At 40.7% G+C, this 26,888-nt stretch overlaps 1 protein-coding gene across 1 annotated transcript in view; it reads right to left on the reverse strand.

Annotated features, from left to right (window-relative positions):
* The window catches only part of SPOCK1 (SPARC (osteonectin), cwcv and kazal like domains proteoglycan 1), a 265,982-nt gene that overhangs the window by 69,679 nt on the left and 169,415 nt on the right, over positions 1–26,888 (reverse strand). Inside the window, exon 5 of the mRNA XM_051794151.1 lies at positions 17,649–17,781. Within this exon, the coding sequence (XP_051650111.1) occupies positions 17,649–17,781 (133 nt within the window). The remainder of the gene's footprint in view (positions 1–17,648; positions 17,782–26,888) is intronic.

Raw genomic sequence — 26,888 nt, forward strand, 5'->3', positions numbered from 1 at the left:
ATTCCTACTGAGGCTTCACTAAATTTGAAGTCAGACAGCTGCTTTTTTGGTACCGGTTTCTCGAACGCTTCCATATCGAGCCTTGAAACCCCTTCTTGCAGCAGAAGAAAAGCTGTGTGTGCCTTCTGCCTCAGCACCTGAGCTGTCCAGAGGATGCCACCTCTGAAATGTAAGGGCTTGAGGCAGCTTTGCCCAAGTCTTGCTTTTACAACTGAAAGTCCCAGCACAGAATCAGCCCCTGCTCAGAGGAGAGGCTGGAAAATTGGGTCCTAGAGGCAGCACTGGCTGAGTACTGCCAATGCCTTGGACAGACACTCCAGCCTTGCCTTTCTCATCCCTTTGGGAAGGGGTTTAATTCCCTGAAGAACCACTAAAAGTGAGGTCAATCCAACTGATGACTATTGCAGTTCATTTGCCACAACTGATGCCCACAGTGACTGATAACAAGTGCACAAATGAGGTTTGATCTGCTCAACCTGCAGGCATTTAATGCCTTGAACAGACACTGAGCTGTCAGGTTGGGTATCTACACGACTGCCAAACTTCAGACTCATCCTCTTGGTCTTGAAGCCCTCCTTGTCTTTCCTTTGAGCTGGTGCTAGAAGGGCCAACTTCAGCATTTGAAGTGATATTTTTCTCTTGAACATTATGGAGACTGAGTATTTTGACAGGTGAACGTGGCTGAAGACAGAAGCATAAATTGACCTATTTTAGCTTTTCACAATCAATGGGGTGCACATATACACACACTAAAACATTAACTGTATTAAAATGTTGAAAATAATGTAAACTCTTTAATTGCCAGTATTTGGTACACTGGCTGAAGGGGCTATGAAAAGACTATCTGAAATAAAGAGTTACTGTGTTGCTTAAAAGCAATATATAATTAATGACTGTAGAGTTCATCTTTGTAGCACCCACTCCTTTGCCCTGGAGAGCCTGGTAGGGGTCTGAGCCCTCACATCTGTGGGGAAGCATTTAAAAATTAGTGAGTACTGGCCTCCGTCCCTCAGGAAAGGCATCAGTCCCTTTTCATTCCAATCACAGCTTGAACAGCCAGATGGATAAAGCCTCATTGCCCTGACACATTCTCCTGGTGTCTCGGTTGTCTCAGCTCAGCAGGGAAGGTTCCCCTCATCAAGGTGCTGAGAAGGAGACACGATCAGGATCATTTGGTTTAAAAATGAGATGAGAGTGGGTGAACTGTGCTGTCAGAGTGATGTTGAGGGATGACAGCAGTGTGCAGAAGGCAACCACAGCCCCGTGCATGGGATGGCCAAGCAAATCCACCCCCTGAGCAATGCACAGGCTGAGGGCTGCAAACTGAGGGACTGATTTGCACAACTCTCCAGGTAGAAAAAACATTTAATTTAAGAAAGTTTAGATTGTCACAATTGCCCGTGACAAGAGTGCCTGTCTAGCAAGGCCTTGAGCCTGTGTTTTGGGCTAGAACTGTGCTCTAGTCAAGACCTTAAAAACATTCCCAATACAGGCTGTCACCAGCACTACATTTCCTTGTCACTCTCTACGTGTGACTGATTTGCCAAGATCAAGACTAAATTCATGATCAGCAGCAAGGGCACCCAACATGAATTATAAAACTGCCTTTCCTTCCTTGGCCTCTTAGAAAATGCTTTCCCTGCATTCATTGTTGCTTTTTATATCCTGTTTGTAATGGTCCATGACTGCTCGGCTCGGCCCACCATCTCCTCCCTGCTCCCAAAACCAAGATGATGCTCAGCAAGGAGGAGGCATTTGGCTATTAAATATAAAACCTGTATTATAAAGTGTACTGACAGCACAGCAAAGTGCCTTGTGCCCTGAGATGAAATGGAAATGGAGGTGGGGGTAGAAGTGGAGATGATTTTTTGAAGTTAATTTAGCACTGAGGAAGGTGGCTGGTTGCTTGGTGCAGCTCTGAGGAGGCTGGGGCAGTGCCTGGCCAGAGACTTCATCTGCAGAGACAGAAGAGCTCCCCAATGAAAATAGGGACGGGAAAGAAAGCCCAAAAATCAAGGGGACCAGATGATTAGAGGAAAGAAGGAATAGGAAAAGATTTTTCCTTTCTCGTCATCTTCCCAAAATCACAGATGCAGAGATGAAACTAAAGCCACTAAACAGACAAACCATGCATCCAGATTCAGCTTTTAAAATTTCTTACCATAGAGATGAGCAGCAGCAGGGAAATGACTGTTGATATAGAGCAAACACAGGGCTTGGAGCATCAGGTATTGGGAAGTGGCCAATGATTTTCTCCCAAACCCAGGATACAGCCCAAAGCCAGAGTTGTAAAATGAGGGAGCCAGAGAAGAACAATGAAGAGGAAAACCCAGACAGTGCTCCCAGTTCTCACAGTGACAGATGATGTCTTGAGCCTATTAACAAAGCAATAAATCCCACAGAGGGATCTGCCACCCTTAAAGCACAGTGTATGCTTAGGCTTGAGAATTTTTGCCCAAGGGAAGAAAATCCTGGAGTTTCAGTGTCAGCTTACACCCCAGAATCTCTTCCAAAGCTATCTGTAAGTGGGTCACTCAATTTACTGGTGAACTGCAAGATATAATACTCAAGTTGCACAGTGTCTTCTCTGAAGAAGAATTAGATGGTAACATTTTAGATAGTGCTGAGCTGGGTTTCACTCACCACATCACTCTGGACATAACCAGTGGTAATGAAGAGAGCTTTTATCTAAGTCCTTTCACAGAAGTTTACAAGCTTCAGTGCAGTTATTTGAAAGTCACCAGGTTTACCCCAAACTTTCACATTCTGTGCTGTGTGTGGGCTCACTCTCCCACAGATGACATTGAAAAGTTTATGATACTGCATCAAAAAAACACTAATTAAAAAGGCTTCCCATTGAAGAAAATGGAAATCATGACAAAAACTAGATTTAAAGTCAATTTTAGTGATAAGGAGAAGAAAAAAACCCCAATTTTGCAGTAACTGTCTACTTACAGAAAAGAAATGCTGTAAGTTAAAGTACTAAAAAACCAGAATGAATGAGAAGATTTAAGCTTGAAACACCAGGAAACTGTTGCTGACCATCACTCAAATACTGTGTTGCATCAGCCTGTGTGGTTGTTCCATAAGGGGATACTTGAAGAATTCTTCTCACGCGACTTTTCCAACCAACACAATCACAATTCTTTAGTCACAGATTAGCTTGGGCGTTGCTCAGAATGACCTCCTGCTGCTTTGCAGTTATGATTTAGGTCTGAAAACTGTTCTAATGTATGGAATCAACAAAGAGAAGAAAAGGAGCTGAAATTTAGATAATAATGCCAAATTTATCACCACAGAAGAAATACGATTCACACTCCCCTGTAAATCTACAATAGCTGCAATTCAGGAAGGAAGGGTGAAAAACTATCACCTTATCTAAAACCATGTATTATTCATATTTTATTATTGTAGCAATCAAAAAAAGCTGACTAAAAGAACCTGACAAACTTCTTATCAAACTATATTTCACCATTTTTGAGCAAATCTGTGGCAAATTCCCTTGGGATCACAGCACTGCCATCATAGCAGTGCACTGGGCACTTTTGGAGTCTCAGTTTTGGGCCCCAGCCAGTGGCCTTTGTGCCCCTAAAATCCCGACCATCTTTCCTGCTAATTGCACAGAGCTAATTGAACAACAGCAAGAGAACAACTCTGGTTATTATGTTTTTTAGATGTTGTGAGCCTCTAGCACAGATGGGAGCTGTTTGCTGCAGATTATATTCAGATATGTCTTCTACCTAATCCTAAACTCCAGTTACAGCCATCAATTTATATATTATTCATTTTATTAATCTAATATTTATCTAATAATTCACTTCATTTGACAGCAAAAGCTATCTGTGTATGGCCACATGAGGCTCATAACATTCTTGCTTCACAAATGCATTCAGAATTAATCTTTACCTGCCTTATTTCGTGTTTTCATTTCCCAAGGAACAGCTCCTTTTTCTTTTTATAGACTCTATATGGTCCTAAGAAATACCAAAGTGAACACATAACAGTTAACTGCCCTCAACCTGCAGCTCATATCTTCTGGCAGCAGTAGGAACACTTAGAGCTGCAAGAGTGGATTCAATACCCCCTTTAAGTAAAATTACAGCTGAAAAGAAAGTACACAAACAGCTCTGAAGACTGAAGTGTCCCCACCTGACCCCTGTGTTACACACCAGCATCTACACAATAGCTTCAGCAAAAGCACTGATATCCTTTCAAAACTGAACAAAGCTTGCATGTGAAGACCCAAAATGTCGGTTGTGCCTTCCCCTGATGCCAAGATGAAATGGGAATTCCAGGTGAGCTGCCTTAGGGTAAGCAAAATGTATCTCAAAAAGCATGTCAGAGGGTCTGCAGGTGATGTCACTGAGTCTAGAATTACAGGATCAGGCACATCACATAAGTGTTCAAACTAAATGCAACAAGATTTAGAACATACTTTTAGGTTTAAGGAAAAGTGCAGTCTTTAAATTAGTGCTCTAGGATTTACTGGCTTAAAAGGAAAGACCTTAAGGCCTCCCATCAAAGAGTTATATAACTCAAAAGGGTTTTCCTTGCTCAGTGTTGCTTGTGCAAGATAATTTAAGCAATAAAACATGCTTCTGGCACTAACCCTCCTGTACAGGCTCTGATGGTAGACCTCAGATTTGAAAATAGAGGTCTCCATACAGGCTGGCACTCCTCTCCCATCTCCCTACAGGGGCTTTGGCTGGTTATTTCTACTGTCTACTCTTTTTTTTTTTTTCAACTGAAAGATTTTTGTTACCAGGTTCATTAGAATTTGGTCATGATGTGCATCTAATGGTCCCAGGTTCAGGGTCCAGCTCAAACCAGACTAAACTCCAGCCTAGCACAGCACATCAACTGAGCCAGCCTTTCATTTCAGCCTCCCAGCAATTTAAATTGGCTACATCTGATCTGTAAATGGCCTCAATCTTCGAGCTTCACACTGTATGTTACAGCATTTAGCTCCCTGGGTGGCACGTGCCCCTGACAAATCTCTCCTGAGAATGTTAAACACAGACTTTAAAACTGGAATTTCTAGCAAGTAGCTTTTCCTTTGTGAGAAAGGCAAGGGCAGCCTGAAATTACTTGAAATTCTGAAGTTGAGAGGAAAAAAAGTCCATTAACAAGTGGAAGCCTTTATCTATAGGAGGCTTTTAGAATTTTATCTAATCTAATTGGTGTTTAATAAGACAGGTTTTTTCAAACAGTGCATCCACAATCCCTGGTAAGAACCCCCGTGAATGAAATTAATTATTTTGTACTTTCTGCAGACTTCAATTTTATATCTTTAGATATTCTGCTTGAAATGTGTAGATTGTCCTGGTGTTGCTTTTGCCCGGTAATGATGTCACTTCCACAGATAATTAATCCCATTGATTCATTCGATTCGTTGCTCTTAGAGGGGCAGCTAAAAGAAGTAATAACAATTTATCCCATTTTTATTTGTGATCTTCCATTTGCAACTCTAATAGAGTCAGGTCAAAATCCAAAAAAGTTGTCCACAAAAGCCAAGAACTTGCTGTTGATTATGACCTGGGTCAAGAAGTCTTACAAGTTGCTGTTCATGCACTGAATCTTACCCAAAGGGTAGAAGTGCAGTATACCTAATGTCACATCAAAACATGACTAAAGGTTGGAGGATTCCATTGGTTTGACAGGCAAAATAAGTGATTATACACTTACTTGAGGTTTAAAACATTCAGGGACACAGGCAGTTTTAACTTTTTCTTTAAGTATTCTATTTATTTCACTAGGGGTTCATCTCGCTCCCATTGGCTATAAATATGTAAAAATCACCTCCATCTTTGGATATACCCTCCCACCAAAGCACTTGGCACCTGCACCCACTCCAATTCAACAGAAACAGGTTTTTACAGACATTGTGCTGTGTCATCCTAAGCCAGGGAGAAAGCTGTGAGAAAGAGGTGCTTTATCATGTGTGGGAGAAGGACAGCTACTGACTAAAAAAAGCCAGATTCCACCCCTCCAGTTAGCTGGGACTAATCTAACACTGCAGTTAGCCCAGCTAGAGCACAGAAAATAGAAAAAACAAAAGGTTCACTGGAAGCCAAACAGTCCATGGTGGCAGCAAAACGCATTACATGAAGTGATTACGTGTCTGCACAAAGAGAAATTCTATGTCTCTACACAAAATACTAAGACTGTAGGCCAATTTGCAAGAGCCATGTGGTGCACAGCTGCAGACAGACATGCCAGAATAGGATGAGAATATTCCCCCTGCTGATTGAGCCCCATCAGCAGCTTCAGTTCACCCCCAAGAGCTCGAGGGGTGGATATAATCAACAGGAGACACGACCCAACAGGGAGGATTTGTGCTGTGCCATGTTCTGCCCCAGGACATGGGAACTATTTGCAGAGGTCCTGCAGGGTGAACTCTGCCAGGCTGAGCAGAACCCCACATTAGAGCTGCATCCTACAAACATTTTCCTGTCTTTTTTTTTTTCCTTACCCAGGAATTGGAAGAGACAGCTTGAATAACAGTGTCATCTCCCCTCTGAGAGCCCCTGCCTTTCTATTAATAATTTCTTACAGTTTTGAGCTCATTCTCATCACGCAATGCAAATGAACACAGTCCACCACCATCCCCCTTCAACCACTGAAGTTTTTAAAGGCTCTTTACCCCGCCTGTGTTACCCAAAGAAACTTTTCTTTAAAAGACATTTTGGTCCTCACTCCCCCTCACATCACTCACTTTTAAAAACTTGGATTTTTTTTTTTTACCTGACAATGCAGGTTACCAAGAGCCTTTTGATATGTCAGCTCTATCAATCTGCAGAAATTCATACAGAGATCTCATAGTCAGCACTACTGAAATCTAAACTAGGAAACTTCCCTTTCTCCTTTATTTCTCTACCTTTTCATTAGGATCTGCTGCAAGAAGAAGTGAGTACAGCCAGCTAGACCCAAAGTGACCCACCTCACATTCTTTTCTCAATTTGAAAAGATGACAACAGTGAAGGCAAACTTGCATTAAATACCTGCCACTATCATATACATTGAACAAAACATATACTTTTTTCTCCTAGGGGAAAAAAAGTAAACGTATATTTGCTTTTATTAGGATTACATTGCAGCAAACTAGAAGGATCACAGTCAAAGCTACATGATTCTTTCTCCTTACATACTTATTTCTATACATAACACATTCAAATGGGTAAAATAAGAGTATACCTCATTGGAGAACAGTCCAAAGTATATGGAAACAAAAATTAACAGGTATAACTACATGTATTTTAAACTTCTTTGCTCTCTTCTATTTGTGATGAAAACTGAAGGGAATGCAACTAAGTGAGCTCTCTGTTTCTGTTTTCTGTAGCGTTCTCTCTGGCAAGAAAACCCTCAGTGAATCAAAAAACTCCACTTGTATCCCCTAATTGCCAGTGACTGGGCACAGGCCCAGTTTGTTTGAGGTTTTCTGCAAACAGCAAAACAAAGTCCAATTTCTCTGTGAGTTCATGTTCTCTACATCTTCCCATCCCACTATAATATTCTCAGCATTCTTCTTTCTCCATCCCAGAGATTGTACCCTAAGGCCACCACTTCCAAACCACCTCCTGCACCCTCTGCAATACTCCCAGGACCTCTCCACAACCCAAACTCCCTCCTGCCATTCCCTTTGCCTGGAGGAAGACTTTGAAGCAGAGGACCTGGAGGTATAGGGAGGGGGAAATGGAGAAGAGGACATGAAGAGGCCTTGAAAGGAAAAGATAAAGTCACCTAGAAACGGTCCAATCCTTAAAATACTACCAAAAGGTGACTTGGATGACTCCATGTTCTGAAGATTTGGAGCACTCTGTCCCACCTCCACCACTTTATATTACAAAAAAATCTCCAAAACAAAACAAAAAGCCACACACAAACACAAACCCCCAAACCTCACACCACTGTTTATCCCCACAGGAAGAACTATCAACATGCAAGTTATCACCGAGCAGGCTCTCAGCTCACTTCCAGCCCAGGGTACAGATATTTTGAGGACCTAAACACATTCCTCTCTGAATTTTGCCTCACATTCAGTGCAAGTTCAGAACACTGATTTTGATGAAAACTCCACAAGCTCAGACTGACATTACTGTATAAAATGCTTTCACTGGAAAATATGCACATCGTTCCACCTGCAACAACTACCACAATATCTCCTCAATATTACGTGTGTAATATCAATGTGATTTCTTTCTAATGCCAAATAAACACATTAATATGACAGAATCACTTTGTGACTACTTAAAACCCACTTCAGCTAATGCATCTAAGCTGCACGGATTCTCAAATGTGAGCAATGTGTTCACCTGAGCACTCCACACCACACTGACAACTCACTGAGTAATGGCAACCCCAAGATGTGTTTTCCAGTCCCATTAATACTATAGGGGCACATTTGAGCACGAGGCATAATGTGAAGAAGGTAATAATGGGATTTATGTGTGTAATGGAAGCTATGTGCATTGCACCTCCCACACACTGTTTAAAAATCACGCCCCACAAAATCATTTAAAATAACTCATATTTTACACGCTACGAACCTCTTATCTAAGAACTACTCCTCTGCCTGCTCTATTATCCAGGGACAAGAGAGTTTACAAAGAACAAGCCTTACAACTTCAGCCCCTTTGAGTTTCTAGTCTTTTCTTTTGAGCACTAAAAATGTAAAGCAGCCTGTATCATTCAAATAATCTCATTTTCCAATCCACCTACATTAACATTGCTGGCTGAAGCCAATTACCAATGCCTTAAGGCTTATAGCCTCAGAAGCATAACGTGACAGGTCAAATTTTATTGTTTGCCCCATCCATCACTACTGACACAGTAATTCCAAGTACACAAGTCACAGTCACACTGCTGCTTCTTTCTCCCTGTGCACCCGCTGTAATTTTAATGTAGAAGCTTATTAATAAGAACATTGGCTTCTGTCACTCAGTGCTGGCTCCTTCCACACAGGTGAAAAGAAAAAGCCTCAAGTTATGCTTTTATTTTAGCAGCATCTTATGTTCTGTCCCTTGGGGGTAATGTGCCCAGCAAGTAATTGCTGGTGATATGTTTCATCAACAAATAATTTTAATAAATCTAATACAGTGTGGTAATGAGAATTAAAAATACTAGAGAACAGAAAAGGAAAAAAAATAATTCAGCAACAGCACAACCAACACCAGGAAAAAACAAACTTCTGGATGATCTAGAGAACTGATGTTCTAAACAAGATGTTCATTTACTGTGTAAAACAGGGCTGACAGGCTGCATCTTCCAGCCTAGAGATGTGCACAGAACTTCATTTTTCAAGACACTAATAAGATGCAGTCTCATTTAATTCAGTAAGACTTCAGCACATATATTTAAACACATCCCCTAGAAAAAAAACAGTGTTTTTCTGAGTTTTTGGAATACTGAGCACCAGCAGCAGGGCGTGTTACATATTCAGACTTCTAATTATTGGCAGTACTTACCTGGGTGCCTCTATGAAAACACTGCCTGAAACACTGGAGGAGTTTGTAACTGGGAAGGAGAAAAATCAGTGACATTCTAAACATTATTTTCTCTCTCTGAAAAAAAGCATGTGTGGGCAAATCAGAAAAGCAGCACCAGGACCAAAGGTTCCCTGCACTGAGTTGCACTTTCTCAGCATTAACCCTTGCTGTGTAAAGGAAGTCAGTGTGTTGCTTCCCCCCTTTTAAAGAAACAAAACCCTCACAAAACACCAAAACCAGAACCTATATTAAAATTATTTCAGTGTGCTAGAAATTTGCCATGACAAAATCCCCAAATATTGTTTGTTGATACTTTTTCCAAGGTATTTTAGTCGTGCACGACTCACCCCCTCCCACACCATCCTCCTGCTCCCTTCGTGGGGTATTCTGGTAACAACTGACATGTAATAATGAGGAGCTTCATTATCATACAGCAGGTCTAATTAGGTTCTAGAGACTCTTAGTGGGTAAACACGAATATATCTAATTTAAGGAAGACACATTTCAGTGAGCCCCATGACTGTAGAGTTTTTTTGGACTTATTTAGGGTTTCATATGCCATGAAAGTCAAGAAAACTACCCCAAAATGCTGCACTTCTGCAGCACCAAAAGATGAGCACTTTCAGTTGCTTTACAGAGCTCTGAGTATTATCACAGCCATTTGGGAAAATATAAACAATTTAAGGGAGCTGGATGTGAGAGAAGCAGCCTTATGCTGCCTGGAACTTCACCTCTCCCTGTCACTCAGCAATGGGGCAAATCTGATGGAAACCTGAAGGTTATTTTATTCTGCACAGGTTCTTATACTGCATTCTCCAGCATGGTATTTATACATCACAACTGCAGCCTGAGTACATATTGAGAAGGATTTTTTAGGGAGTTTAGAGCAGTGTTTCCTCTACAGTCAAGTTACCAAAATAACATGAAGAATCAATTGCCACTTGCACCAACCCACCTAATAGAGACATTTCATTGTGATCTCCCCCAGATTCTGTAGGCTTGACTTGGTAATTAAAACAGTCAACTCTGACAAGCCCTAATATGGTAAAATAAGAGATTCAGGAATTAAAGGGAAAATACAGATTTAGAAACTGACACAACATGTTAATCACAAAGAACCCGCTCTGTGCAAGGCCAATTTGTTCTGGACTGAGAAATGCTAGAATATGGGAAAAAAACAAACTAAAAATATCCCTTCCCTGCTAGGCAAGGTTAGAGAACGGAGATAAACATCACCATACCCCAATTAGACCAGCTTGCTTGACTCTAGTTGCTAAAAAACTTGGAGGCCCAAATTGGGATAAATTTTGCTTTCTGTCAGGGCCTTTTTGCTCACTGGCCCCAGCAGAAATCAAAGCAGTAGAAGTTTTAACTAATCTCTCTTAAACGAGTTTATACATGGGAAAAAACAAACCCAGGTTGTGATCCACCTAAATCTGTCCCCAGAACACCTCCAGTGTTTCTCTGTCCTGCTTTTATAGAGGACCTGAGAGATCACCAACCTCCAGCAGAACCAAAGCAATTCCCTTCTCCTTCCAACAGTGACCAGTGCCTTTGTCAGGGTTTTAAGCAGCCAGTTTCCAACAAAAGCAGGATCTTCTTTGTAAGAGGTTTATATATGGGATGAAATAGCCCCTAGTTATTTATGGGTTTTCTTTTTTTTTTTTTTGTTAATCATTCTGTCGTTGTTTCCCTCTCTCCATCTGTGTTTGCAGAACTGTGTCATTGCAGAGTCTTTCTCCAAAGACTAAGTGGACAGCAACAAGCAGTTGCTGAAAGAACACAATGTCTTGGGCCACAGCAGTCTCTCATTAATTCATAGAGTCTCAAACCTGGCAATATGACAAACCAGCCCTTACTCTGTAAAAATTGCCCAGAGGTCTTAGTTTTCCCCACCCTCTATCTGTTTAGTCACTGCAGAAGCCTCTGTCTTGGCTGTTCTCACAATTCACAGTGTGTCAGGTAAGAATCCTTGCAAACATGTATATATTCATGGGGTTTAGCTGGGAAGCTGTCACACAGGCAGCCACGATGCACAGATGAGTGGTTATGCAGGGCTATTTTTTTCCCCCCAGTTAGGATATAAAAAAATCAGTAGAGCATTGTTTGGGATTTTTGAATTTACTATCTGACACCACTGAAAAGGAAAAGCTTCTTGAACATAAAACTAAATGGGATTTGAAAGGAAGCTCAGAAATTTGCAGAACTGCATGGTTATGTGAGCAGAGTTCAAAAGTTGTGCTGCCCAGCTCCCCCAGAGTTTAACAAAGGTTACCCCTGCCAGGGGAAAGCAGAGATCTTTATCCTGGATTGTTAATTTGTGGCCAAGACACCCCTGTGAGGCAGCACTGGAAAGAATATAGGAGGCAGAAAGACATTTTCTTTGTTTCTTAGCATATTAATTGACCAAAAGAGAAATGCCATTTTTGAGCATATGCAAAAAATGCCCTTTACAATTAACTATCTGAAGACACTGGCATGGATTACAAAGTACACAGGAATATAGATCTGCCTCATTCCCAATTCTCTGCTCATTCCTTGAGACCATGCAGAGAAAAACACCACATAAACAACAGGATGTCTTTAGGATACACAGCACTTGATCAAATAACATTGCTCACCTCATGTTTCAAGCCAAATAAACTGTGCAGCTGTGGTTGCACAGCACAGAGCTCCACGTGTTCCTCCTTCTGAGAGACAAAATTTATTATTTAGGGCTTGATTATGCAATAAACAGCTTCACAGGGCTTTTGGATTATACAACTGGAGTCTCACTGGCCCAGAGCACAGGCTGAGGGAACATCTTCCTTATGGGAATGCAGAAGTGAGATGTGCCCAAGTCCAAAGGGTGATGTATAAAGGTACTCAACATTAGGCCGATTCTAATTCTCCCAGTCCTCTGGAGCTTCCCTGTGGTTATTTGGGAGAATAAAGTCAGCAGTGATGAAAGCCTGGTGCCAGATGTATTGCTGCAATTAGGAAACCCCCTGCAACACATGGAATCAAATAATGAAATAGGAATGGATGCTGAAAATCTGCTACGGGACATAGTAATGATGATGTAAAATAGTCTTCTTATAGAAAGCTCCATCAGAACAGTCACATCCCATGGAATCTATCAATTTCCACAAAAAGGTATTTGAATATTCCATTAAAAACTCTGATCAGCTGGATCAGAAAACTCCAGGAAGTTTAGCAATGGTGCTGTCATGCTGTACACAGACACATTTAATGTAACACAAGTAACAGCATCCCACTCCCACAACCCTAAATTACACAAGCTTTGTCACCCAGACCTCAAAGTAGCTCTCCCAGTATTTTATCGAGTCCAGATCTTTCCAAACTAAGGATGAGGATAACATGAACTGCCCACCATCACAGCACAGGTCAGTGGAAGAACTGGGTAATGTACCAGATCTACCATATATGGGTTCAAGCCACAACAAACTACGTCAGGCCCAGACTCTGAACTTGAAAGATTCAAGTTCACTGATTTAAAAGAAGAACATGAAGAAAATTAGGAGAGGGAGAGGAAAGAATAATTTATTCTTGTACCTCCCACCAGCAATCCTTAAAATTTGTACAGGGAGCATAAGGATGACTTAAATTTTCCTCTGTATGGATTTCTTTAACCATATCCTACCTTGTCTTACTCTTCCCATCTTTCCTTTCCCCCACCCCTCTCTTAGTTCCTTAATTTTCCCTAACAAAACCAAACCAAAGCTAAAAGTTGATACGAAGTTTAATCCAATTCTTGATCTAACTGGGGACACAACAGGTATTAAAGCTTGCCAAGCATCTTAGTTTCCAGCAGGAAAGGCCAAGTCATCCCTTAGACAAACCACAGAGAGGAAGAGCTGGGCAAAAGCACAGCTGAATAACAGCACCCCACAACAGCTGGATTAGGGAAAACCAAACCATGGGGCACTAAATACTCAACACTTGGACATTTTAACAGGTATTTGCTTCTGAATACAGACCCCTCCTAATTAAACTTAGCAGCCCTCACATTACACATCTCTAAGTAATGTTGTCTCATTATTTTGGTCACTTTTTTTTTCCCTCATGTTTCAAGATTGGTGGAAAAGTTTCTTTTTTGCACATCCCTTAATATCAAATGTGTTACCTAATGTTATGACAACAGGAGGTGATTTTTCCATTTTCAAACAAAAAGAGACATGATCATGGACTTAATTAGTGCACAATGATTTAATGAAACTTTGCAGAACAACAATGTACCTAATTAGAAACATAACAATTATACCAATGTACCTTTCCATCTTTGAAGGGACCATTAGTCATTGAGGTGGTATGTTTTGTAATTTAAGATCATCTTAATTTTCATTTTCTGACTAGTTAAGTGCAGTCCTCGTCATGTTCAGGTAATTGCTTTATTAACAAGCTTAATTAAACATTCTGTAAAACTGACAGCTACGAAGTTATTCTTCTTAATGTGTTGCTCACAAAAACATTAACTAATTACATCAAGCTCTTTACAGGGCTTACGTACCTCATAAGCTTAATTCATTAGTACTTTAAAGAGCTTTGAAAACTCTGACTGTAATAACCTATGGAAGTGCTTTGTATTGTCACAGTATTAAACAGAGCTGTTATACCCAGGAAATGGCAATTTCTTTGTACAAAGTTATTATGGGAGAGACAGTCTGCATTTTAAAACACCTGCGTTTCAAGTAGTAATTAGAGACTCAATGAAATTTTTGATAAACCTAAAGCCCACAGAGTTCAGAATTCACAGGAAAGGATGATAGAGAGTTTATAAAGTTTTCAGAAATACAACAAAACCATGAAGTCCAAAAAAACAGCTCATATTTCAGTTGCTGGAAACAGGGTACAAGGACTGAGTAGGCCACGTCAGTGTTTGAATTTTGGCACACACAAGCACTGAATTATTGGGGTAACTAGAGAATCCCATTGCTTGGAAGAATAAGTTTGTCTCTGGAAAACAAGATAAGAACAAAAAATCCCCACCATACACGATAGCCACACATCTTCATCCCTTCCCACTTCAGCACTTGTGTGTAGCAAATGAAATTATCCAGATCAACAGTGAAGGCAAGTTTTGAAGATTTCAGAAAAAGAACCAGAAAGGTTAAATGCCTGAAGAGTAGTGAGATTTTTTCAATCAGTCCAACTCCCACACAGGGAGCTAAATCAACTTAAGAACCATGAAAGTACCTTGTGTCTCCTATTGGGATATTTAGGTGACACTTGAATCCATTGTAGCACAGTATCTGGGCATGGATTTCTCAGTGTTCAACATTTCCTCATTTAGCTATATGTTGGGAATCAACACCATTGAATATTTTCCAACAGGAGATGAAGGAGATTCCTTTGACTAGCCCTGAACAAATTAGTCAAGGAGCTGAAGGCTTCAATGTCTTTGGTGAGACTGAGTTAAATATCCTGAGCCTTTATCTACATCAACCAGGAAGCTTAAAAGGTAAACTAAACCACTATGTTTATTATTTCATTTCCCCCTAGGACCTTTGTATTATTGAGTGCTCTGGTTTGGAAAACTTTCCCCAATTTTACCAAGAAATTCCTGCCTCTAGAATGACTTCTAGTTCTGAAGACATCTACAATGTCTTCAAGAAAACAGCCAGAATTATTCTGGGATCAAGTGGCTAAATGAGAGCCTGTGATGTGTATATTTGGGATGTGTGCATTTCCTTAATGTGAATTACTGTACATTTACTGACACCCAAGTTTCACCTGCCCTTGATCAGCCAGTCACACTTCCCTTGTGTTCTTTCCTTTTCATCTATTTTCCCCCCCCCTCTGGTGAGCAGTTCAAAGCACAGAAAGAGCAATCCCTGGTCCAAACACCACTGCTGCTGTCGAATGGCAGCCCCAGGTCGTTAGTGAAGCACTTTGATGCTGCTCTGCCAGGCCAGGAACCACCAGCCAAGCCCCGTGTCCCACCCAAGCCCCCGCTGTGCCCGTGGCAGAGGCCAAACCCACGCTGAGCCAGGAGGGCTCAGCCCCTGCCGTGTCTGGGTGTGCTGTGACGTGACCAGGAGGCCAACATACAATTTCTGAAGGTGTTTTTTCCCCCCTCTAAAACAGTGGCTGCTCTCCATTTTTTGTTTACAACCTTAGCAAGGCTCTGTTTGTGTGCCCAGGGTATCACTGCACGTTCACAGAGCAGTGGATGCAGAGCCAGGTGCCAACATGTACAGACATAAAGCAGTGCCCACACTCCTGTGTCCACCTTTCTGCATTTTCACAGTCAGCACTGCAGGGCCAGGAATAATACTTGACAACAGCACTGGTATGGGAAAGAAAATTACCAAAGAAAGCTTTGATTTTAGTCACTTAAAGTCAAGAAAGAGAGATTGTGTTATCTGCTGAAAACTAACACTGAGCTTGAGGGAAGCAGTATATTCTGTTTTTAAAAGATACCTGAAAGCCATGATCACTCCTGACCATAAAACACCTGTTAGAACACTAACATTTACTATTTCATTTTAATGCTCTGCCTAAAGTATTTTCATCTCATTTACCAAAATTTGACTTCTGAAAAAAGCCAAAAACCAAAAAACCTAAATTTTGCTAGGACAAGAACAACTGATAGTTAAACATACAATAAATTCAGATGAGACAAATTTGTTTCAGAATAAATATTTTAAAATCTCATTTAAAAAAAAAAAAGAAAAACCAAACAGATCAGCTGCTGGGGGGTGTATCTTTGACAGTCAAACATGTCAGCAATGGGAATTGTTTCATGTCTTCATGAGAGCTGTCAGGCTTACAGTCACAATAGTTTGGCAAATTTGTAACATTGGCAGAACTTCTGATGAAAACCATTTGGATTTAATGGGAGAAATAAGAGCAAGCCAAAAAACCCACTCAGAGCTAACTGAGATGCAGGTAAAATGCACAGAAATGAGTTAATAGGGTGACAGAATATGCAATGAAATCTATTTACTACAGAATATCTTACATACTCTCAAGAGCTCACAAAGATAAAGCTGTTCTCAAAATAAGCCCAATTTTAATCCTAAAAACAGATGTTAAATTTCTGCAATACAAACTCCTGGAGAGTACTAAAGAGTAACTTGTTTAACAGGCAACGTGTAGCCATTTTTGTGCAGTTTGTGGGGGCACAGACCACAGTTTTCTGATTTGCTTCTTTGGCCACGCAAATCCTTCAGCCAGAACAGGAGAGAGGCTTAAAAGGCTGAGCCATGGCAGCATTTTAATATTTGTGGTGTTCAATGGTGAAGGATTCAAGCTGCCCAGCTGGGAAGATAACAGAGCTACATCATCCCTGTTACATCACAGCAGGGAATTTTCCCCCCAATTGCTTTATTTTCCTGGATTTTTTCCTTTTTTTTTTTTTGGGGTGAAGGCTGTTTTTTGGATTTTGAAGGATAGTTTTACTGACTGTCAAACCTTCCCTTGCATGCACAAAGATAAGAGAACCTTAAGGGTATTCCCTAAACACACCTTCCAGTGCCTGAAGTGCTGTTTGTGGAAGATGTACCTGAGACAAGGAAGGCTTTATTTGCTAATGGGAGATCTGGAATGCTGAATGGCTGTGAAGCCAGTTTCTTTTATTGATTCAAGCCCTAAGGTGATCATATTTTTCAGTATAACAATGAGCCAATTTATCCCCACTGGGTTATGGGAATTTTTTTATGGTACCATATATGCTGCATCTGGCACACAAGCCTATAAAACCATGGGCTAAATGAATTGTTAACCACGTAGTTTGGAAAAAAAAATTAAAAAATAAATCTATTGCTGAAGAATGATACTGCTAAGTTATTTTACCACTTGGAGATCTAATCTTAAGAACAAGAACTATCCCAAAATCCTCTTATCTGAAGAAGTCCATCTGATCAAATGATTTTTTTTTTCTCTGTTGCATCATCAACATTAAGAATTCTACTTCATTAGGAGAACGAGTTGTTTAGAGAAACATGAATCATGAAAGTCATGAGAGCCTGATTTGTCACTCTGATTTGCTGCTTGTCAAATATGGAAAAAAAAAATCTACATTTATCAGCACTTTTTACACACACAAAAACTTTCCTAAACTAAAGAGGACTGTAATTTGACACTGCCTGTTAGGGAAAGATGTTTCATCTTCCTACCACAGCCTGGATGAGCACAACTGACAGGCATGTCAGAACTCACCTTGGTAGTGTAGGTATGTCCATCAGATCCACAGACAGGGTTGGAATGTGTCATGGGACAGGGCTTGCATTTTGCTATGTTGGCTGGTCCAGTCCAGTGCTTCTGGGCCAAGTTGCCTTTCTTTTGTCGAAGGCTGTAAAAGAATACACACCACACTTCTTGAACACCTTTGTCCAAAACAGAAGAATGAGAGTTTCTCTCAATAAGGCAAAGCTGAATTTGCAATACAGTATTAATTTAGAATCATTTTGATTGGAAAAGATCTTAGAGATCATCGAGGCCAACCATTAACCCAGCGCTGCCAAGTCCACTAAACTACAATTTAAAGCAAGTACATTAAATACAGCTCCTAACAATGCTTCTATAATATGGCACATTACAGCAGGCAATCTAAGAACCCATAAATTGGTAGGCAGTCCTAGATTTACAGTACTTGGCAGTTTCATTTTGATTTATAACTACAAATGATTTCACTCCAGAATACAGCATTTTGCTGAAGTACACAGTGTTTCTTGTCACACGGGCAAATAATGTTACATCAGGCTGTATTTAGGGATGTTTTCACCAGGCTCCTCAGAGTTGCCAAATTACTGGGAAGGCAGTAAAATTTTAAAACAATTTTAAAACCAAATCCTTTGAAAAACATTGTAATATATATTATGCTTATAAAAATGTACAAAATCACCAAACCCCTTTGTGTATGTGCAGGACTCCCCTCCACACACCAGTTGCTGAATGATCAGCCAAGATTCCCAGCTCAACCAGGGTCCCTCCAGGAATGCTACAAAGCGACAGAGCATCTCCAAACCCATCAATGTTCATCCTAGGGGAGTGACTGCAGTTGTCCTCAAGTTATGGAATACTCACTTATTGCATTAAGAATGCCCATGGAGAAGACATCTGCTCCAAACCCTCCCTGCCAAACACACCCATTGATCCGACTAAGGGCTCATTTTCCTGTCATAAGAACTACCTGACTGGCACAACATTAAGTGATTATCACCAGCCTAATGCTGCAAGTTAGCTTAAAAGTTTGCTTTAGAAACCACAAGCCAGTGCTACAATGCAGAATCATTTTGGTCATGTGTGCTTGTCTTTCACTTGAAAGCATTTACAAGGGAAGGCAAAGCAAGGCATTGCAGCAGCTTTGCTGGAGACTGGTAAGAAAAATAACTGCCATCTGTTCTGCTACCACAGGGAAAAAAAAAAGGATATAACAGTTCAGCTAGAAACACATTTCAATGTGCTGCTGAATGACTTTATCACAGTTTTAGAAAAATATATACAGATATTTTTTTAAAGCAATTTCACTACAGCTTGCAATTTGCTACACAATACCAACTCTGATGTAATGACACATTCAGCTGCTAAATAATGAAAATTCTATTCTTTCATCTCAGTTCTAGTTTTCTTCAAGTCCAACCTTTGTCAGAGCTGAATACTACTATTAAGAAGATTGTGCCCACAGAAGAAATCCAATCATGATATAATAAAACTATGAAAATAGAAGCCAAGTATTTAAGACTAAATTCTCTTGTTATTTTGAAGAAGTCTTAATGCAGAGAGCAGCACTCCCTCTTTCAGACACATTCTGCCTGCAGAGGTACCATCGCAACAGATGTTAAATGCTGTGGGTGGGGGGTTGCTTGGCTCTGAACCCCCAAAATCCAGCTGTGGATTTGATCTCTGAGGCTGTACAAAATTTCAGTTATCCACAATAACTGACTTCTCCATAGCCCCCAACAATGCTTGGGTATCAAAATGTAATGACTGTCTTATTTTCTCGAGCTCTTTCAACTACTGGCATGTCTTTTGGGTTTTTTTTCAGCCTGACATGAAAATTTCCTCATTGACTTTACTTATAGCCCTGCATTTCTGCAAATGTACAAACTCAGAGTTGAAAATATGTTTGAATGTCCTACTGCAGATAGTGATGAGCAGAGCCTGGAGACAAAGGTGAAGGGAGCTGTGCTGGTCCTCTGGACACTGCAGAAGGAGGGATCACAGCACAAAGCAGACTTTTTACCTTTCCCTTGGCTTTAATTTTCATAATCTCAAAAGACAGATCCTTGTGTACATGTAAAATTGCTAAGAACACCTTAAGATTAGCTAGAGAAAAATCAGTGAAGAAATACTAGAGCTGAGGTGTGTGATTTAGTGTCATCAAAGCCATCAGGCAGGAATTGTGCAGGGCGAGGATGAGCGACTGAGCTAACAAGCACCTCAGCCAAATTAGATGTACACTGCAGTTCTGAGCTACACTGATGCCTCACAAATCACAGGATCTGAGTGGTAAATACCCTGCACAGCATCTGTGCATCAAACTACATCAGGCATTTCACATTATAAGGCTAAAAGAAAAGTCCACTGAGGACAGAGTTGCACAGCCTTCCACCTCCCTGCTCTTAATTCAACATTCACACTGCAAAGCCAGTTCCTATTGAAAAATTCTTCTGGAGTTCATGATATTTTTCGCTCTCCTATCATGACTTAAAAAAAAAAAAAGGTAATTAAATGTGTTTGTTTTAAGCCATTCCAGCAGTTCATTGAGCCCTTTCTATCACTTTACTGAGTCTAAAGAACATGCACAGCCTCAGGCCCAAGCTCAGTTCTCACTGCAGCTGCCTCCAAAAGAACAAACAAACCAGATGTGCCCCCTTAGCTGGGGACTAGAACAGTTTCACCTGAACATATTTGCAGTTTTGCCTGCAGACAACGAAGGAAACATTATTCTCTTCCTACCCCCCCAACCTTCATCTTCAGGATCTTCTTTTGATAGTAAGAGGAAACTTATTCTTTCAAAGAGAGTGAGATTTAATAACAAGAATAAGCCAGGGTGGAATAGACATCAAGGCATTTCATTAATTTAAAGAAACACCTTAACAATTTCAGTAGTACTTCATGTAATGTGTGTAATGAAGGAGGGAATGCTGCAAGAAACCTGCAGCATCCTCACTCCTACAGGTGCATGGAATTGGTAGCAGAGCAGCTATTTTGGTTGCAAGAAACAGTCTGGCTTTTAAAAATTAATATATTCTTTACAAGACAGATTTTTGTCAGAAACAATAGTGCAAAGTGTCACTCTATTTGAAGCAAGTCAAAAGTAATTTCTGTCAGCTTGGCCAAGTGAGTAACAGCTGAAGGTTTGAACTGGACACCCAGATTCCACACCCCCACCCAAAACTACAGGAAAGCACCTATTTTATAAAAAGAACATCTATTTTTGGAAAACAAACATGTATTTCTCTGGAGTGGTATTTTGAGAGGCTGGATAAGACTTTTGGAAGCTTTTCAATCCTATAACTCCTAACAACACATCAAACATCCAAACAAACAAATTAAAACCTAGACGAGAGCATTGGCTGCCATAAGCAGCCAGCCAGCAAATCCCTTCTCAGTGGAAGTGCACATTCACATACTCTGGGAACACGCTCTGCTGTGCTAATCATGTTGGTTTAGAATAAATATGTCAGGAGCAAGCCAGGCCAAAGCAAATTACCCCTTTTTCTCTGTTCTTTTTTTCTTTTTTCTTTTTTTTTTTCCCCCTGACAAGAACTTTAATCCTGCTTCAATTCCCAGAGTTGAAAGGATCCATTACTATTTTCAATATTCCAGACACAAATGTTTTGGTCAAGTATTAAGACTTGTAGGCAAACCCTGCCTGCTTTTGCTTTTCAAGTTAGTGAACTGATGCACCAAAAGGCAGAAGTTTTAAGGAGTTTTAAAGTCTTACAGAATTGAGCCTCTTACCCTTTGAGCACGTAAAGAAGTTTTAGTGATTTAAAACACACTTCACACAGGGAGAATGTGCAGTGACTCAGCCTCATTACTCATTACACAGACACACCACTTACCACATACTGTGAGGACACAGGGAGATGACATCTGTTTGGCTGGCACAGGAGAAGGGATGATGCTCCAGGGTTTCCAGATGCTGCCAGCCAGAGGCCAGGACTGTACATGGAATTTCTGAGCAGAGTTCCAAAGCCACAGACCCCCACAGCACAACCTAGGGCTGCCAAGCACAAGGCTTTGTGCAAAAAGGGGGCTCAGAAGCTCCAGAAAGCTTGGCTCCACCCAAGATTTTACAGCTTCCAGGTGTGCTCTGGGCAGCCAAAAAATCAGCCCCAAGTGGGTACAGCTGTGAGTGCCAGGCATGGGAATGACCCAGCCTGGCTGGGAGCGTCAGTTCTGGGCACTGAGACAACCTGCTGGGGAGTTTGAACCGGGCCTTTGTGGCAGCAAAAGTTTATCAACCCAATGCCTCAAACAAAACATCTCTCGTCGAGTCATATAAAAAAAAACCAACACCACAAACCCCAAACCAAACCCAAGGCCTTAATTCCTGACCAACCCTTTGACTGGATGGCATGGGTTGAGCTGTTCAGGGAATCTCTGTGTTAGTTATTATAACAATTATCTCAGGGACAGCACAGAAGAGCAGATGTGGAAATAACCTCTGGCAAAGCCAGAGGCCAAAATAAAGTTATTTGCACCAAAAAACGATGTTTGTTTCTTGACATGTACAATTTGATTAATTTATGTTTAATTTTAAATTTTACACGTCCCAGAATTATGAATAATTTCATTTTTATTTGTCTTACAATACTCTCGGAAAAATGGACATTTTATAATATTTTAAAGCAGTATTTTTGAAAGGGAATAACTCATCTTTTTTGGGTGAAATTTGAAGTTTGTTTCTGAGAACACAGCCTATCAGAAAAGAGGGGCACACCATATTTTAATAAGTTGTATTATATTTCTGTATAAGATAATGACTAAAACTCAGAAAAACAATTGGGAAATTATAATTTAAAAAGGCAAATTACATCAACTTTTTTCTCTCAATTAATATTTGCCTTATCTCTGCCAGCTAGAAACAACCAAAATATCAACAGCTTTTACAAGCAAGACTAAGTCTGTGCTTTTATGTGGTTATATTTGATCATCCTAGTGCAAATTCAATTGAAGCTGTAAATGAACTTTAGTAAAGACACAAAATGCACTAGGACTCATTCATTTCAAAGAAAATTTACAGCTTTAAGAGTATGTTACTCTGCTTCAAGACCAGTTATTCCCAAATGCACATACAATAAATTGTCAGATTAAGCCTCGATGGGTTTAGTGCAATCACAAATCAGATTTCTTCGAATACAAGTTGGTAGGCTGTTGCTTTGAAAGTCCTACCAAAGCTTTGGGAGGAAGGAGACAGTAAGCAGAAGTTCCTCCTTAGGCTTTAGAACTTATTCAGTGATTTTATTGGACAAGAAAACCCAAAGGAGGTTTTGTTAGGTGAGTTTTCAAAGCTCTGGTGCAAATAACAGCAGAAAGTTTCTCAGAACCCCCAGCAAATAAGTTACACGATTTCTACTGACAGAAAGTATCAGGTAAACAAAGAGTGAGATTGGTACTGTCTCTTCTTGTTCTTTAACTCATTGGTTCAGTGATGCTACACAAACCTAGAATTCTGTTCAATTCATGTTGCAAATTACTTGCAGCATTCCCCTGTTGGTTTTTCTGTGCCTAAAATCATACAATTACTTGCTCCAGGTCCTATCTGAACAGTGTTGAGCTGGTCAGGAATTTTTTGATAAAACAGGCCTTTGAAACAAAAGACTGACTTGATGAAACCAAATTATTTCATGGAGATAAACTGGTTTTGCTAAACTTCTACATTGTGAATGGTGGTGTGCCAGTTTCTCTCAGGCTGCAAGTGGTCTTGAGGACCCAAGGCTGGGGTTTGGCACATTCCCTGACATGTAAAGTGCTACAGAGACAGAAACTCTTGACCCTGTTTCCTCTACTTTCAACACAGAAGCCTGAAAGCCCTCAGAGCTCTGGTCCTCGCTGGGCTGGTTGCAGGAAAGACCATCTCTTCCCAGAGGTCTCTTCCAGAGATCACTGCCATGAAGCCATCTCACCATCCCCAGGGTTAGCAGGTCCCTGGAAGGCAGGTTTGAGTTAGGCACCCATGGGTGGGCCCACCTACTGCAAGGGCTCTTCAGGTAAACTTGTCTTCAGGTGTCTGTTAGTTTACAATTACAGCCCACTTGGAGACATTCCTCAGGATTGGGATTAACTTCATCCATCTTTCTTTCTTTCCAGAGCTTACATCAACCCAAAATTCCTGAGTCACGTACGACTATTTCAAGCCTTATTAAATAAAATTGAAAACTTCAGTGCACCAGAGTATTTGTGCTTCCTGAGAAGCTGGAAAGATCTCTGACAGAGCAAACTTCCTGAAGCTGGAACAATTCACTGTGGGAAGAGTTTAAAATGTACTGCCTGTACCTTCTCCATGCCTTATGAACAGGTTGTTCTTGTCTCTCTGGAGGAAGCTTATCACACTGAAGATAAAACCCAGCAGTACCTGCCTGTTTCTATCTTTCCTTTGCATAAGTTGTTTCTCTTGTTCTTAAGGAAAAGAATGACAAAGCTGAAACATGTCAGTAGAAATGGCAATGCTCTCTTCTCTCTTCGTATCATTTTGTTATTCTGTTTATTAGAATTAAGAGCTTAGCCTTGTTTCTACAACCTTTCATATTTTTCACAAGAGTTGGATATACCTTGAGCCTCTGGCAGTCAAGCTATGTGAGGAAAACAGTCTACACTTGTTACCTTGAAAAAAAAAAAGGTACTATGCTATTGAATCAGATACAGACTCCTTATTTAATACAAACACTGTAAAATGAGAACAGACATATGATTACAGCAATTTCTCTACCTGGATTTTACATCTTCACATACAAAGAATAATAACATGCAGAGCTGCCTTGCATTGCAGCATCACCCCACTGCACTTACATACTGCCACTTCCTTTGATTTCAACATTCAAAGAAATAATTTCAACTATCTGATTGTACTGAGGTTATTGATTACTTCCTCTTGCTGCCTTCATATCTGTTCCCCAACAGATCTGGCTTAAAAGAGCCATAAAAAATAAAAGGGCCAGTCCTCACTGTACCTTGGGCTATTTGCAAAGGTCCTTAATGGGGCTTGACAGTGACTGGGGACCCTTCAGGCAGAATGAGGCTCCTTCAAGACTTTCTCACTTGAATACTCCACTTGCTGTTCTTTCAAACAATGACACCAATGAGATTATATTGGGAATTAAATCTGTCCATTGTGGAGAGCACCAGCAGCCACAGGAGTGTTCCCAGAAGGCAGGTTGTACTCAGAGGATAAGAGTTGGAGATGACAAATTTAGGGAAGAGTTAAAGGAAAAAATCTCAGCTGTTGAGGTGAAAGTATACCAGGTGTCATTCCAGTGAAATGAAAAACAGGTACCTCCAAGGAAAGAGGAAGAGTCAAGCCTTTATTTGTTACCAACAGTAAGAAGGCAATATAAAATAAGCATGGGGGATACAACACCCCAGAAGGAATTTCTCAGTTAGATATAGGGAAGGCTGAAAGTTTTGGTACAGCAGCATGTTTTGCAAGAAAAACCCTGACCTATCCTGCAGGGAAAATGCCCTGAAGATTCTTGCATGGATCCCACTAAGCCCAGCCAGAAACCAGTTCTTGAAAGAGAATAAAGTCTTGGGGCTCAGGATGCTCAGGGTTGTTGGTTTTGCAAGGTAAAGGACTCTTTTATTTTTTATTTTCTTGTGTGTTTTAAAGGAACAGAGGATCTGGAAAAGCTGATAGAGATTCTGAGGACTTAGAAGGCCAGAAGTGCTGAGATGATTTCTGAGATCCAGCAACACCGAGTCAGAGAACCCCTGACTGCAACTACTTGAGCAAGGCTACTCAGCAAACAGCAAGGTCTGTGTCTAAACAGATATAAATGTCATTATAAATACTCTTAAACTGCCAAGACAACTCCTTCTGCACAGCATCAGGGTCTCTCAGTACTATTATCTTCCTGAGATGTTATTCCTGGACTAAAAGTGCTAAGATTGTTTATTAAGGCTATTAGAGAAGGACATGGATTTCTGCCTTTGAGCACTTCAACACATAAAAATGGGGTTTGAAAGTTCCCCTTACAGTCTTAGCTAACAGATTATGGTGCTTACAGGCAATTTATTTTTTAATTTAATTTCTAGATGATTTTTAACTTTCAGACCTAATGCATATGCTCAACAGCTGCACAGCTGTGGGTAAACAGGCAAGGTGCACAAAGGAAAAGAGCCAAACCAAAAAATCCATACAAACATAAAATCCCAGTGTTCTTAAAAGTCATTGTGCTCTCCTGAATAAATAACACAGCTTCTAAACTCTGCCTGGTCTCATGAATTTTCATAAGAGAATTATTTTGCTTTTCATCATTATTTTTCTACTAACATAAAAAGGAATCTCAGACACTAAACTATGTAAAAATAAAATGAAGTGCCTTGAATTTCAAAGGAGGAGGGGAGATAGCAGGAAGTTCATAATTAAAGCCGAAATCTCCCTCCCCACTCCTTGGTTTGTAGGAATCTTCAGCAGCCACTTCTGAGCCCTGGATTTCTCATGCTGAGATGCAGAAACTTGGCACTGAGCACTTAAAGGTGAGCTGTGCAGCAAATGTAATACTTTTTTTTGGCCACTAGCCTTTCTTCCCTTCTCTGACAGCCTATGGTTTTTTCTCTGTTCCCCAAAAAAGAATACATTCTAACAGGATAAAGGTACCTTTGCTCTGCCCAGGATCCATTTATTTTAATATTAAAATAATGTATTGACCAGGTCTTGCCTCCTCCTGCTGGCAGAGCTTGCCAAGGTCTCCAAGGAAGCTGAATTGCTGATGGTGTGTGAGATTAATCTGAGCTGTCAGGTTGGTTTGGGGAGGAAAGCTGATCCTCCCTCACTATGCCCTGTTCCATGCAATTAGACAGCTTCAAAATTGTTTTCACTGCGTGTGGCAGAACAGTCTTGTCCCACCACTTCCCTGCTCCAGCTCATATTTCTAGTTCCAGGCTTGAACCCTGGGTGGCCTCAGCTGTGCAGACACAAAGGTGCAGGTGACTTAGTGAGGCTGCAGATCAAGGCAGATTTCTTGGCAGCATTTAATAACTCTGTAAAGTTCCAACACGACTCTCCCAGGAGCTGAGGACAGAGAAGCTTTCAAACCATCCTCCTTCTTGGCCAAATGCAGAGGGAGGTCTGTGAAGTTTAACACCATCCAAACTCCACTGTCTCATGTCTCTGCAGACATTCAGCTGTTTGGCAGGAAGAAACCATTGGGACAAATTAAGGGGCTGAAATAGGTGGCAAACCCACCCTGGGATCTTCACCAGCTCTCTGTCCCTCAGTACAGTTCA

Source organism: Manacus candei, unplaced genomic scaffold (assembly GCF_025592945.1).
Source record: "Manacus candei isolate 608988 ecotype Guabito, Panama unplaced genomic scaffold, ASM2559294v1 h1tg000037l, whole genome shotgun sequence".
Lineage (NCBI taxonomy): Eukaryota > Metazoa > Chordata > Aves > Passeriformes > Pipridae > Manacus > Manacus candei.